At 40.0% G+C, this 16,088-nt stretch overlaps 1 protein-coding gene across 1 annotated transcript in view; it reads left to right on the plus strand.

Moving 5' to 3' along the window:
• The window catches only part of LOC307265743 (rho guanine nucleotide exchange factor TIAM2-like), a 30,549-nt gene extending 14,923 nt beyond the window's left edge, over window positions 1-15,626 (plus strand). The window contains exons 13-33 of the mRNA XM_080047538.1: window positions 1,014-1,199; window positions 1,585-1,710; window positions 3,645-3,710; window positions 3,815-3,875; window positions 4,228-4,317; window positions 4,638-4,877; window positions 5,131-5,171; window positions 7,254-7,287; window positions 7,514-7,659; window positions 8,090-8,158; window positions 8,509-8,634; window positions 9,078-9,186; window positions 9,798-9,977; window positions 10,407-10,525; window positions 10,882-10,990; window positions 11,405-11,460; window positions 11,828-11,918; window positions 12,367-12,454; window positions 12,951-13,172; window positions 13,396-13,580; window positions 14,109-15,626. Coding sequence (XP_079903664.1) covers window positions 1,014-1,199; window positions 1,585-1,710; window positions 3,645-3,710; window positions 3,815-3,875; window positions 4,228-4,317; window positions 4,638-4,877; window positions 5,131-5,171; window positions 7,254-7,287; window positions 7,514-7,659; window positions 8,090-8,158; window positions 8,509-8,634; window positions 9,078-9,186; window positions 9,798-9,977; window positions 10,407-10,525; window positions 10,882-10,990; window positions 11,405-11,460; window positions 11,828-11,918; window positions 12,367-12,454; window positions 12,951-13,172; window positions 13,396-13,580; window positions 14,109-14,260 — 2,496 coding nt within the window. The 3' untranslated portion in view covers window positions 14,261-15,626. The remainder of the gene's footprint in view (window positions 1-1,013; window positions 1,200-1,584; window positions 1,711-3,644; window positions 3,711-3,814; window positions 3,876-4,227; window positions 4,318-4,637; window positions 4,878-5,130; window positions 5,172-7,253; window positions 7,288-7,513; window positions 7,660-8,089; window positions 8,159-8,508; window positions 8,635-9,077; window positions 9,187-9,797; window positions 9,978-10,406; window positions 10,526-10,881; window positions 10,991-11,404; window positions 11,461-11,827; window positions 11,919-12,366; window positions 12,455-12,950; window positions 13,173-13,395; window positions 13,581-14,108) is intronic.
• The last annotated feature ends 462 nt before the right edge of the window (window positions 15,627-16,088 follow it).

Here is a 16,088-nt window from a genome sequence, read left to right on the forward strand (position 1 = left end):
AGCACACACACACACACACGCTCACACACGCTCACACACACACACACACACACAAACACACACGGACACACTCTCTCTCACACACACACACACACACATATATAAATGTGTAGCATAAGCATCCACAGGAATCTCTTTACAAACAGCCTGCAGGATGTACCAGCCGCTGAGAACACAAACATCCGATCTCAATCTCACTAGACTGGACTCTAATATCTCTTCCAGATGTTTGGGGCTGTGTGTGTGTGTGTGTGTGTGTGTGTGTGTGTGTGTGTGTGTGTGTGTGTGTGTGTGTGTGTGTGTGTGTGTGTGTGTGTGTGTGTGTGTGTGTGTGTGTGTGTGTGTGTGTGTGTGTGTGTGTGTGTGTGTGTGTGTGTGTGTGTGTGTGTGTGTGTGTGTGTGTGTGTGTGTGTGTGTGTGTGTGTGTGTGTGTGTGTGTGTGTGTCCAAATGCTTTTTCCTGCTAACGATAGAGAGAGAGAGGAGGCTGTTTAAGAGTGACATCATGTTTGTGTGTGGTGACAACAACAGCAATAAAAAACAATAAAAACACACCACCAGTTGCTCACAAAAAAAACATCTTATACCAAGAGGTTAACACATGTATCACAGTTTGGAGTTATGTGCTTGTCTGTCTGTCTGTCTGTCTGTCTGTCTGTCTGTCTGTCTGTCTGTCTGTCTGTCTGTCTGTCTGTCTGTCTGTCTGTCTGTCTGTCTCTGTCTGTCTGCGTCCATGCCTTACATGTCTGTCTGTCTGTCTGTCTACGTCCATGCCTTACCTGTCTGTCTGTCTGTCCATGCCTTACCTGTCTGTCTATCTGTGTCCATGCCTTACCTGTCTCTCTCTCTGTCTGTCTGTGTCCATGCCTTACCTGTCTCTCTGTCTGCGTCCATGCCTTACCTGTCTGTCTGTCTGCGTCCATGCCTTACCTGTCTCTCTCTCTGTCTGTCTGTGACCATGCCTTACCTGTCTGTCTGTGTCCATGCCTTACCTGTCTCTCTCTCTCTCTCTAGATCGCGCAGTGGGAGCAGACGCTGGAGCAGTTGAACATGGATGTGTTCAGGTGTCGTTGTTACCTGAGCAGCCTGCAGGGCGGCGAGCCTCCAAACCCAAAGAGTCTCCTCGCCGCAGCCGCACGCACATCCAAGACTCTACTGGGGAGACTGGGGCTGTTCTCTGTCTCATCATTCCACGCTCTGGTGAGAAATGGATGGGTGGATAGATAGATAGATAGATAGATAGATAGATAGATAGATAGATAGATAGATAGATAGATAGATAGATAGATAGAACTACTGGGGAGACTGGGGCTGTTCTCTGTGTCCTCATTCCACGCTCTGGTGAGAAATAGATGGGTGAATGGATGGAGAGAGAGAGAGAGAGAGAGACAGACAGACAGACAGACAGACAGACAGACAGACTTTATTTACAATGGTGCCAATATCTACAACATATAGTGACATGTTTTATGTCTGTCTGGCAGGATAGACAGATAGACAGATAGACAGATAGACAGACAGACAGACAGACAGACAGACAGACAGATAGACAGACAGACAGTATTAACCTGTTGTGCGTCCTCAGGTGTGCAGTAGAGATGAGTCTGCGTTGAGGCAGCGGCGCCGGGCGGTAGGACACCACCGAAGAAGAGGTTTGCCCTCGTCACTGAAGGCTTTACACGGCACCAACAAGGAAGAGAGGAAACACAAGGTAAGAGATGGATGGATGGATGGATGGATGGATGGATAGATAGATAGATAGATAGATAGACTTACGTATGGCCATGTGTTTTGTCTGTGTGTGTACCCTTCCCTTAGTTTGCCACTGATTGAGTGAGCTCATTACTCAATCACACACAGGTGTGTTCAATTGGCTCTGCTCCAAGGGGCAGTATACAAGGAGCAGAGCTTATCGAACATGCATCGGTGCAAAGAAATGCTTTTTTTTATATTATGATTATTAATGCCTTTGCTCGGGTCTGAATCCCCTCAAACTCAGACCAAACGATGTACGGCAGGCAGACTACACACACACACACACACACACACACACACACAAAGAAATACGCTCTCTCACAAAGACACACACACAGGCGCACACACACACACACACACGCAGAAAGGAAAAGCCTGTGTTTATGAACGCTACCAAGTCAAAGTTTAGTTTAGCTTGCTTGACTGTTTCAGTGAGGCCCCTACATGTGTAGGGCTGTCACTGATAATCCCCCCATCTCTCTCTGTCTCTTGCTCTCTCTCTCTCTTGCTCTCTCTCTCTCTCTCTCTCTCTCTCTCTCTCTCTTACTCTCTTTCTCTTTCTCTGTCTCACTCTCTCTCCCTCCCTCTCACCCCTTCTCTCTCTCTCTCCCTCTCTCTCACCCCTTCTCTCTCTCTCTCTCTCTCTCTCTCTCTCTCTCTCTGTCTCTCCCCCTCTCTGTCTCTCTATTTTAAGCCTATAGTCGATTACAGAAGACAGTAAATCTTCCTGAAGGTTTATCTTGTCTCTGTGTTTTGAGGTTTAATGTTAACACCTCGGACACACACACGCGCTCTGTGTATAAACTCACTGCTACAGACCTGAGAATTACAACACAAACAGAGCTGCTGAAACACAGACCAGGTTTCCACTGAGCTCCTTCATCTGATGGGGACAAATTATTTAAAGAATGTCGACACTTGAGTTTTGTTTGGAAATTCCTGCTTCTTCAAAATATTTATTCGCAAAAAAGAATTTCAAGAATTTCATCTTCTCAAAACCTGTAATATGTTTCAGGGCAAAACGTTTCTCAGAGGCACTAAAGTTGAATATTTGTAAATCATAAAAATTTTAAAAATAAATAAATAAATTGTAAAAGCATTACCAAAAGAAAATATTTTTAATATAATGTATTAAAAAAATAATGTATTAAAAATATTATGTTGATTCATTCCTCTGTTTTTCTATGGTCAGTGTCTGTTATGTAGATGGTCACGGTGTCAAAACACTTAGAGAGTGTTTAGGCTGCAGCCACCTGTTAACCTCTGACCCGAGAAGAAAAGAGGGAGGACAAAGGGTGTGTGTGTGTGTGTGTGTGTGAGAGAGAGAGAGAGAGAGAGTGTGTGTGTGAGAGAGAGAGAGAGAGAGAGAGAGAGAGAGAGAGAGAGGGGATTAAAAGGTCCTGCCCTTTATTCTCCGAGAATTCCTTTTGTCCATTGGTGTTAATCTTTATTCTTCTCCCACCACCTCTCCACACACACACACACACACACACACACACACACACACACACACACACACACACACACACACACACACACACACACACACACACACACACACACACACACACCACTGCAAAGCGTCTGTATGCCATTAGAAGTAACTTTGTAAAAATATTATATCGGGACCTCACCTCAACTGTTTGACCGTAGAACAGATTAAGTTTTTGTGGAAGGATATTTATGTTTATTCATAGAACCATTTAAATGTTTTACATGCATAATGGGTTCATTCTTTCCAGTCATAGTTGTATGATTTGCAATATAATGCATAACGTTTTAATGAGCTAAGAATATAAGTTTTTTTATTAATTGTTTTCCATTTTTATTTTATGCTTCTCTTCAAAAGTTACATTTGACTTCGTTTCTAAACTGTGTTTCCTCCTTCAGAGACCGAACTGTTCCTCCAATCAGAGGGAGGTGGCGCCCTCTATAGGACGTCCTGCAGCTGTACAGGTGTGTGTGTCTGTCTGTCTGTCTGTATGTCTGTCTGTCTGTCTGTCTGTCTGTCTGTCTGTCAAACCTTCATGATTCCAACATTAACCGTTTCCTCTCTGCAGCTGTCAGACCCGGATGTTTTCACTCTGAACATTTGTCGACTCGACGCTGGAACGGATTTTGGTGAGAAAATAATTCATTAATAATTCAATAATAAAAAAAAATCTTTGAAAATGTTAATTTTTTTTCTTTTTTGGGTCCAAGTTAAACAAGCAAATACAAAAAAAGAAAATAAATAAAAAAACATTTAATTATTAAATATTTTCATTATGTGCTACCAAAAATTAACAGAAAAAACTAACTTTGTGTAAACTCACAGGACAGAGTAACTACGTGAAATTAGTTAAATACATTATTTAAATATAATATATCTAGTATATTTTCTGTATTTGTGTTTGTGCATAAAGCAGAATGACACTAAAGTCTATAAAATAAATATATTATAAATACTTAGATGAATGTTGTTGCCGGGCAGGTTTTGCGGTGACGGGTCACGTGGACGGAGAGGGGAGGAGTCACGTCTACATCGGCGAGGTCGAGGCGCTCGGACTGTCGGCCAGAGAAGGTGATTATTATTATTATTATTATTATTATTATTATTATTATTATTATTATTATTATTATATAAAACATTTTTGTATAAAAAAATAATTAATTATTTAATTTAAATTTAAATTTTCTTTAATTATTATAAAAAATGAATAATACAAGACAAAAACAGACACATAAAAAGTATCACTTTGTGGATCCTTGTATTGTATCACATAAAAAAATATATCGTATTTTCTTTTATTATTATTATTAAAAATAAAAAAATATTATAAAAAAATATTATATAAAAAATAAGTTTCTTCTGTAGTAAAAACCTTTATTTTTTCCGCTCAGGCCTGCATGCTGGAGACGAGGTTCTGTCGGTGAATGGCGCCGCGGTTTCGGGTTTGGATCTGGAGCTGATGGAAAGTCTCTTCAGCCACAACAAGCTGCAGCTGCTGCTCCGGAGGGACGAGGGGCCAACGCACCCCTGTGTCCCCTACCAGCCAGACGGGTTAACTGACCCCACTCTCCCCTATCAGCCCCCGACACACTTACACACCTGGACCACAGCCACTGCCAGCACTGACTCAGGTTCTTACTTTTAGATTTTTAAATTCAAACTTTTTGCGTGTGTGTGTGTGTGTGTGTGTGTGTGTGTGTGTGTGTGTGTGTGTGTGTGTGTGTGTGTGTGTGTGTGTACAAAAAAATTTAAGACATTTTTTTTAAAAAAGGTGTATTATTTTGTAAATGTAAAGAAATAACGATCAGATTGATTTTTCATCCTATAAAAAAAAATATATAAAAAAATTATAAAAAAAACCTGAACCTGATTTTGTTTCCACAGATTCTCCAGTTTCATCCAAACTGAGTGATGTCAGCGATCAGGTGAGTCAGCTGAGTAAATAATGTTCCTCTTATTTTACGGTTAAACTATTTACTTTTTCTATAGCCTACTGTCTTGTTTTGCCTTACCTTTTGCAAGTATTTAGAATTTATTTATTGTGTGTATTGCTTATTATTCATCTCATCTTATTTTATTCTTTTGTACTTATTGCACCACACACACACACACACACACACACACACACACACACACACACACACACACACACACACACACACACACACACACACACACACACACAGTGTCGGAAAAGGCATGAAAATTCTCAAAAAATTCAATAAAATAAATCATAAACTTCCACTCATAATATCATAACTTTTTTCTCTGAACATTTTGACTTTATTCAAGACATTTAGGGAATTAAATTATTTTTTCCACGTGGTCCTAATACTAGAAATACAATCATCGAAGCGGAAACTGTTTTTTTGACCTGTAGACCTGGAGCTCAGAAAGTGTGTGTGTGTGTGTGTGTGTGTGTGTGTGTGTGTGTGTGTGTGTGTGTGTGTGTGTGTGTGTGTGTGTGTGTGTGTGTGTGTGTGTGTGTGTGTGTGTGTGTGTGTGTGTGTGTGTGTGTGTGTGTGTGTGTGTGTGTGTGTGTGTGTGTGTCACGTGATCAGGGTCTTTAATCTGGGATTACACCTTCAGGAGTGTCTGTGTGTGTGAAGTGTAAAGCCGAGGAAGGGATTAATGGCGGCTAGTGGAAACGGAGACTTTGTCAACACTCTTAGATATTTCTTATTTATTAACTTATTTTACATTGTTGAGAGGAGCCTGGGACTCTAGAATTTCATTGCAGACAACTGCTTCTGTAATTCTTATGCATATGTCACTGTATCGGGGCAGTGATGGCTGAAGTAGGGCTGCTTTTTGCTAGGTTGACAAGACTTCTCTGAGTTTTATTTATTAATTAATTTAATTTTGCTTGTATTTAACGAGGCAGGTAATTAAGAACACTTGTTTATTTACTCTACAAAGGCGGACTGGCAAAAGACTAAATTATTTTTTACGGTAGGGGGGGTAGAGGGCTGTAAATAAGGTAAATTTAAATGTTAACAGTATGGGTGCGCTGTGCTGGGTGCTGCCGTTAGACGATGAAGACGGGGAGATTCTGCCGGAGGAAGAGGGGTCAGAGGAGGAAGGGTTTTCCGGTGTTGGTTTGGTGAAACGTCTGGTGAAGTTACTGGACGAAGCGACTTGCTGCTTCAATGTGAAGCCGCCCACCGATGGTCTCACTACGCTGGTAAACATAAGGGAATGGGGGGAGGGGGTGGTCGGGTGTGTGTGTGTGTGTGTGTGTGTGTGTGTGTGTGTGTGTGTGTGTGTGTGTGTGTGTGTGTGTGTTGACATTAGTAGTGGTTTGGTGTATTTGCTTTTAGGTGGTTTGGATTTTAATGATTTATTTTGTGGTAAAAGTTTTATTTGGCTTGAAAAAGTACATTAGTAAATAACTAACAGTTACAGTTTTCGTGTTTGTGTGTGTGTCGGTCCGTGTCTGTCTGTGTCTGTGTCTTTATTGGTATGTGTGTTTGTGTGTGTGTGTGTGTGTGTGTGTGTGTGTGTGTGTGTGTGTGTGTGTGTGTGTGTGTGTGTGTGTGTGTGTGTGTGTGTGTGTGTGTGTGTGTGTGTGTGTGTGTGTGTGTGTGTTGGTGTACTTGTATTAGAAATGATGTGTGAACTTTAATGTGTTTATGACATTGTGGAGGCTTTGTTTAAGATTAGGATTTAGGTTAAAAGTGGGGGTCCAGTTATGGTTAGGGTACTTTTAAAATAAGCAGAATGCGCGTTGTAAAAATCACTTTTTGTCAAAACCAGTGACAGTATCCCCTGACGATCCGCTACCTGTCTGTACTGGGTGTGTGCTGAAAGTAAATACAGCGTTAATGCACAGCCTAGGCTCTGTAAACTCCGCTCATGAAAGCAATATAAATTCCAGACTGTAGTTCTAGTTTCTCTTTAGTTAAGGATTCAAACCGTTTTAGCTTAAACACCTGGAACAAACGTTTTAATTTCAATTTAGAAATTACTGAAACCTAAATTTTGTGTGTTTTTCTGTGTTTTCTCAGAACGTGTACTCAATCTACCAGACCTTCTCAGTAGGTAAGTACTCACAATAACTTAATACTTTATCTTTCTTTCTGTGTATACATTTATGTTAGAACTTATATTGCATTGTATTCTATTTCCATTCTATTCTATACTATATTCTACATAGTATTTTATTTCTATTTTGAGCACAACAATACAGAGTATGTCACGCAAACATTTCACTGCACATTCTGTATGAGTATGTGACAAACAAAAACCTTTAAATCTTTGAATCCAGGCCCAGTGACGGAGGTGGAAGTCCCCAGGAACCCTTACAGTAGAGAGGGGGTTGTGCAGCCCGCGAGCCCCGGGCATCTAAGTGTGTGTCAACGGCTACGGAGAGTCATAGAGGAGCTGGTGGCCACAGAGAAGTCCTACGTCAAGGTAATCAGAAAAAATTAGACATTTCATTTCTACTGCCCCTACCACCACTACTACTATGGCCAGTATTAGTGTGGGTACTACAGCTGGTATTGATTCTACAAAGTTTGAAACTGAATGAATGACCTTAATGTTCACCTCTGCTCTGATCTGAAATGTATCAGTGTTATTAAGTGATTGTTTTTTTCTCTGTACATTGTGACTTTTGTCCTCATTTTGTACATCCAATATTTTCAATTAGTGTCTGCCTTTTTTATTCATCTATTTTTCTATTTCTCTTAAATGTTTTATGTTAACACTTTAAATTGCCTCTGTGTATGAAAATGTAATGTGCTTTATAGATGAAATTGCCTTGTCTTGCTTGATGCAGGTACTTCTATATCTTATACAAATAGTATTGATACTAGTGATTATTGTCTTGTGTCTCTGTCAGGACCTGGTGTGTCTGTTTGACGTCTACCTGACTCCACTGCAGAAGGAGACGTTCCTCAGTAAAGATGAGGTACGTTCACAGAAACACCTTCGCTTAAAACAGTTCAAGTTAAAATGTATTTATATAGAACATTTAGGATACAACCATAGTGTGGACCAAGGTGTTTAACAGGTTTCTCAGGGACACTTGGACGTGTTTGGGAGACGGGTAACACAGTGGAAGACCACCCTACCGACTTCCCCACACACACACACACACACACACACACACACACACACAAATACACACACACACACACACACACACACACACACACACACACACACACACACACACACACACACACACTGACATGTGGTGGGGAGACCGGGGGATTGAACCACCGGCCCTGTGTCTCTGACTGTATCATCTCCCCTCAGATGGAAGCGTTGTTCGGCTGTCTGCCTGAGATGTTGGACTTCCAGAGAGTTTTCCTCCAGACGCTGGAGGAGAGAATCGCCTCATGTCCAAACTTCACCGACCTGGAGACCCCTGAACAGTTCAAGGTAAAGCCGGCTTCACTGTGCATTTTTCTATTATTTTGTTTACATGTATTTCTTAATGTTTGTGAGCCTCGAGATGTACAATGTCACACAATTGTAATATTTTACAACATTTCTTTTTGCGACAATGTTACAAGAATTTTAACAATTCACTGTGCGGTTCTATCCGGAACAGTGACTAATATAATTGAATGAAAGGGGCGATCATGGTGTAGTGGTTAGAGCCCCATTTATTCACTTATCATGTTATCTCAAGATTATTCTTTGTTTTGGATACGATTGAGACTTTATGATGTTCAGACCTTTGCTAAATTTGAACCTATTCACCAGCAGTATCTTGCCTTAATTGAAGACCCATGACGTACATTTTCAGGAGCTTTGTCATTGTATTGTTTGCGTTTTTTGAAAAATATTAAAAACTGTTGGCTCTCTGTCATCGCCCTCAGACACTCCTCTTCTCGCTGGGAGGATCTTTTCTTTACTACGCCGATCACTTCAAACACTACAGCGGCTTCTGTGCCAACCACATCAAAGTCCAGAAAGTCCTGGAAAGAGGTGAGGCAATAATTAGTCTATTTCTCATGGTATTGAATCATTAAAGGATCACTATGTAGTTTCAGAGGAAGGGGTTTGTTTACATTCACAGAGCCTGCAGTTAGTTTACTAAACATATTTTTTCTACATGTTATTCTTAGTATTGAATAATTCTATCATCATAAATGTAAAATTATTTTGAGGAACTAGGACCCGAACTTAAGACAGTGAAACAGTAACTTTTCAGGAAGCTTTCTAATTTCAAACAGTGTTCCAGGGATCACATTTTCATGTGAGGAAAGTTTGATGATTCAGTTATGAGAATATACCTTAGATAATGTTTAACTTATCTGACACACACAAAGTTACATAGTGCACCTGTAATATGATACATTTAATTTGTATTTCAACCATTCCAAAAATACTGCAACATGCAACCTTTCTCTCACCAAACCACAAAAAATAAATTAAAACCCCACTTCTACTGTCTCACACATAACAGCCTAAATAATAAAAAATAAAAACAATTACTTATAGATCAAGCTAATTTAAACTGTATTTTAACTCTTTAACATCTCTGACACACCAAAAGTTACACACTGCACCTTTAAACAATTATGTCATTCTTACAGCGAAAACAGACACACTGTTCAAGCACTTCCTGGAAGCGAGGAATCCAACCAATCAGCACTCGTCTTCTCTGGAGTCATACCTGATCAAACCGGTTCAGAGGGTTCTGAAGTATCCGCTGCTGCTCCGAGAACTGGTGTCTCTGACCGACACAGAGAGCCCCGAGCACACACACCTCACAGGTAGGTACACACACACACACCTCACAGGTACACACACAAACACATACACATGTACACACACACACACACACACACACACACACACACACACACACACACACACACACACATGTTACAGGTAAATATACACACAAAAACACACACACCTCACAGGTACACACACATACACACACACATCTCACAGGTACACACACACACACACACATTTCACAGGTACAAACAGAAACACACTCATACATGCAAACACTCCAACAGTGGACTGTCAGTCTACATCGACCAAGTGTCCCCTGTTGGTGGATGTGTTACGACACCCAGGTCCTTTGTTATGCTGATTGGTTAGTGCACACACACTCCTCGCAGGTACACACACACACACACACACACACACACACACTATATATAAAGGTGTGTGTCCTCTGTTGTCCACAGAGGCGCTGAGGGCAATGGAGAAAGTCGCGAGTCACATCAACGAGATGCAGAAGATCTACGAGGATTACGGCTGTGTGTTCGACCAGCTTGTAGCAGAGCAGAGCGGACCTCACAAACAGGTACAAACACAGGTTAAAGTTGCTCCGAGGAACTTTCAGTATGTGTTCATTCTAGCGCCCCCCTTTGGACAAAAGCGGTAGTGTTTTTACCACGCCAGCTGTTGTTTCTGGGTGAGCGTACCCATGACAAAGGAATTGAGAAAAACTATATAAAATTAGCATACTTTGCACTGATGTTCTTGTTTACTGTTACATGTCATTAATTAATTTAATGTGTTGCCTAAATCAACATTAGTCGGCAGGTTTTGGAACAAGACCTTTAACGTGATGCCTGAAGATATTTTAGCGTTCTCTCGATATTTATTAAATTAAATCAAAATGTACAGTTTTCCACTAACCTTGCCCTTGAACATTAGGTGACTGAGATCTCGATGGGGGAGTTTCTGGTTCATTCGCCAGTGGTTTGGTTGAACCCGCTGCCGTGTTTGGGTCGACTGAGGAAGGAGCCGGAGCTGACGCTGTTCGGTGGGTGCACACACACACACACACACACACACACACTGATACAAGCACACACACACACACACACACACACACACACACACACAGGATGCGTATAACTCATGTTGTGGGGACATTACACAGACTTACATTAATTTCCTGGAGACTTGCTCTAACTACTACTTGCCTAACTCTAACCCTTACCTTAACCTTAATCTAAGTCTTCCCTCACCTTAAAGCAAGTCTTAACCCTAAAATGTGTTGGGGACTTCGATTTTGTCCCCAAAAGGAAGGTACGTCCCCACAACATCACCAACCCCACGAAATGAGTAAAACACGCCTACCACATACACACACACACATACACACACACACACTGATCACTCTAATAACGCTGTTTACATACTGTTCTAAGTAACGTTGTGTTTTCCTCTCCAGTGTTCAAACGAGCCGTGATCCTGGTTTACCGAGAGAAAAGGCTGAAGAAGAGGATGGTGAGTCTCCTTCACGTCCTACTCTCTGCTGTGAATGGGTTTTAACAGGATAAAATACAAGTCTTCTCCTCTTAATGGGCGGCTGTGGAATGTGTGTAGGGCGGTAGACCACTCGACTACAGGGTTGGTGGTTCGATTCCTCATCTCCCCGCCACATGTCCAAGTGTCCCTGGGCAAAGAGACACTGAACCATAAACTGCTCCCAGTAGTTAGCTTGCTATCGGTGTATGAATGTGTGTGTGAATGGTAACGTTGGAATGGGAAAAGGTCTTCCTTGAAAGAGAGTCTCCGGTCTCAATGGGATTTACCTGTGTAAATAAAGGTTAAAAATAATATTAATAAAATTATTATCCTCTGTTTGTTTCAGACCGGCTCCCGCTCAGCTGATCTGGACCCCTTCAGGTTCCGCTGGTTAATCCCAGTTTCAGCGGTTCAGGTCCGACCGGCCAACCTCACAGGTAAGCAACCAATGACAAGCATTTATGCTGATGAATTTAATTTGTATTTTATTCACGTTTTTTTTTTCATTTTCTGACACTGTTTACTAGTACTCAACTATATTTGTTATAATAGTTTTAGATATTTTGCAGATTTCCAATTTACAACCCACAAATGGGTATCTATTATTACATAGGTGCATAACCTTCCAAGCAGTTTATAAAGTAATATATACATATTAAATCTTTAAGACTGCCATATTTTACCAGCTGTAACATGATGACCATATTAAATAATAAATACTTATAATCCAATAACGTAATATTAATTATTTCTAAATTAAGGTATTCTTGCGTTTGTGATACTTTCATAATTTTTTTTTGTAGTTTCTGTAGTTTTTTACTTTGATAAACTGCTACTTTCACTGAAGTAACGTATCTGAGTATTTGTTCCGTTGCTGTTTCTCAGGCTCAGAGAATCAGTGCGTCTGGGAGCTGGTTCACAGCCGGTCGGAGGTCGAGGGACGACCAGAGACGGTGTTCCAGCTCTGCAGCAGGTAAATAATCATCTGAACTCAAACTGAGGAAATAAGTATAAAAATAAGAGTTAATGAATTTGTGTCTGTTGCTTCATGGACGTATTGGGTTGTGGGGAACAGTCTCGTATAGACTGATGTAAGGATCGCCGTCCATGCATATGCGCCTGACAGCTTATTAGCATCTGTACCATGCCCGAGGCCGCGCAATTGGTTATGAACAGCAAGTTGTCTTATACACAAAACACATGATGTCACACAAGGAAATCAAACGGATACATGAAGGAGCTTAGATGCAGAAGAAATCCATAAAAAATAGAATTATCTTGAGTGTCTTGCTGTTTGTGTTGCAGTGGTCCGGTGGCAAAGACCCTTGTGGATAATGAAAACATCTGTTAGTCTCAACTATCAGTCCTTAATTCAATTCAAACAACTTTATTAATAATTTTTTTGCGTTAATGTGACATTTTGGCTTTTCATGAGTTTTTGTGACATTTTTTTGCTGTTTGTGTTGCAGTGGTCTGGAAGCTAAGGCCTTGGTGCTGAAATCTTTGCGCTCGGTGGTGCGGGAGCGAGTGCCGGTCGGCTCCCTGAGGAGAATCAAACAGTCCACTGCTGACCGGAGCAGCTCCTGGAGGAGGAGGAGACAGCACAGGAGTCACTCTGACACACAGAGCTCCAACCACAGAGCTGACGGAGGTCTAGAAGAAGTCTTTTCGTTGAAGAAAACTTCACTCAGGTAAAATATGAAAACGGTACACACACACACACACACACACACACACACAAACACCCCGCAAGTCATTTACCAACATGACATGAAAAAGAACCACTACGTATGAGGCAAAATGTCAATACTGATTAGGTGTTAAACAACGCGATTATTCTTAATTCCGAATCAAGGAATTCAATCAGGAGAGGACTAAAATAAAAATAAAACAATATTAAAATTTCTTCCACAGCGGCTCTGTCCTGGGGGAAACGTGCTCGGAGCCTTTGCTGCCGAGCCGCGACGTCTTCAACTCTGCTGGGAAGAGAACGAGACTGTGTTCCCTCACCAGCGACCTCGAGACACAGCTACAGAGGCTGAACTTCACAGAGGAGGAGAGGGGCGAGGGGGAGGGGGAGAGAATGACCCACAGCCAAGGTAAGGCAACTATAGTTACATGAGAGTTTATTGGTAGAATTAACCCCTTGAGGTGAATAATTTCATGTTCGAGGGGGTCCTTATACTATTACTGCAACTATATCTATATGTGTTGCTAATTCATTGCACTATTTAGAATGTATTCATTGTAAATATTACTTATTTTATTTCACCTAATTGTATCCTATAGACAACTATATTTATATTAGGGCTGGGCAATTAATCGAAAATTAATCATAACCGACAATCAAACATTAATCGACTTAAACTTGCCTACACTTTTTTTTTAAATATTAATTTACTACAGATTCAAGTTATTTGCTCGTTTTCAAATGGCAATATTTAAAATTAATGATGTGATTTTTAGATCGAGCAGCTTTTTTATGACAGATGCAGAAACCAAATAGAGATTAAAGGTGCCAGGGTAAAAAGACAATGAGAAAACATATTATCTGGAAGGCTATTCTAGGTCTAAATTTCATAATAACAGAATGTTGCTTCACCATGTTTTTGTTCTAACTATATCAGGCCAGGAGCTTAGACGGGGGTCCAGTGTGCGTCAGAGTCCTGCAGGAGACGGGATGGACTTCAGCAGCTTTCTGGAGAGAGACTTCAGCATTCAGAGCATGACCTCCATGATCAACGAGGACTGTTTCTACGTGCCCTCGCTACAGGGCTGAAGCTAATAGGCTAAACATGCTAACTGAAAACTTTTTTTTCATCGGAAGTGATGTAATGTAACTTTATTTAAACAGGGACAATGAACAAAATAAACATTAACCTTGTTTAGAGCAAAGGAGAGATGCATTGTACCAGGTTTTAGCTATTTGCTATTTCCCACCTGTAGTCCCTGGGCAGGTAAGAAGAACATTCCTCGATTCCCATGAACACACCATATTATCAGAGGATCATTCTGCAGGATCCATTCAGAGGTGAACAATAACACTCAATTTACTGATGAATAAACCTTCATCTCTGCAAGATCAAGGATGTCTGGGATCTTCAGCTATGAGTTTGACAACGATGACAATTTTTCTTTTTTAGCTGTGATACTTGATCGAGTCTTATATTTATTGAGATGTGGCTCCAGAAGGCTATAGAGTTTTCATCTCATCCTTTGCAGATTAACAACAAAATAATAACTTCAATATAACTTCAGAACAAACAAACTCCGAGACCAGAGAATAGATCTAAATGTGGATAAACTCCAAGATTGACCATTCTCCAAAAACTACGCCTTTTACTCTCATAAAATATTTATGTACTTATCTTCTAAAATTTTAACTTTTACCAAAATAGTAATTTTTTTAATTGTTTTGATTGACTTACGACTTTATGCCCTCAACACTTTAAGATGGAATACATTTTGACTTTATTCTCATTAAATTAACTTTTTCTTCAAATATATTTTGACATTATTTGAAATATTTCCTCAAAGTTTACAAACAGACTGAACTAAACTCCTGTTTAATGAAGGAATCTTTAAGATTTATTTTTGTATTTTTTGAGCTTGCATATTGATTTCAGTTTTAGACAGTTTCTACAAACCTCTGTGGGACTCAATAACCGGACATTACCTCAAAAACACAAATGTCAGAAGCTCTGCAAAATGTTTTTATTTTACATATTACCTTCCTTCTTCTTGGTGACAAGAATTCACTTTGTTATTCTCTTTGTTTGAGATTTGTAAAAAAAAATGGACAAATGTTGTTAAATTGATATTGTTGCACTTGGCTGCCTGAACTCATGTTACGTACACGCTGTAAATATATTTTTCTTGTACAGTTTCATTTACCAATTGTAGTGTTTTTCTGTGTAACAGATTTTTTTTTTCTTGACAAAAGCAGTTTGGAGTGTGAAGCTGCTGGATCGCATAGAAGCATTTAATTATTTGTATTTATATGTTTTTATTCTGTTCATTTATTCCTTTTTTGTTTCGTTTTAAATGATAAAGTTATTTTTATGAACTGTTAAAAGTATTTGGTAATTTATTTTCTTAAAATATTTGTGTAAATCTTTTTCAATGTTTCAATGACTTGACGCTGTTGAAGTTCAATAAATGACAAAGTATTTAAATACATTTAAGTTCTCTTCTCTTCAGTCGGGACATTATTAGCCTAACTTAACTTTGTGTGGCTTAGCATGAATACTGGAAATAGGGGGAAACAGCCAGCCTAACTCTGTCCAAAACTTAACAATACAAAAGTGCAAAGTTTTGCAGGTGTTTTGATCATAAGGCATTTGCACAATCAGAGCTGCATGTGTGTAACTCACTTTGTGTGTTAGTGTTCAGACCAAAGTCACTTAAGGGTCACACACAAGACTAAATACCAGTTGATTGGGGATGGTTTGTGGAAGTGAGGATCAAACTTGGGTCCTCAATTAATATAATGCATATGTAGATTTTTTGGGTCAAAGTTAAAGTTGGGATTATGTTAAGGCAATTTCTGGTTGTGGTTAGGGTAAGTCTCCAGGAAATTAATATATGGGTTATGGTTTTGGAATGTA

This window comes from Ammodytes marinus, assembly GCF_949987685.1.
Source record: "Ammodytes marinus genome assembly, chromosome: 19".
In the NCBI taxonomy this organism is placed as follows: domain Eukaryota; kingdom Metazoa; phylum Chordata; class Actinopteri; order Uranoscopiformes; family Ammodytidae; genus Ammodytes; species Ammodytes marinus.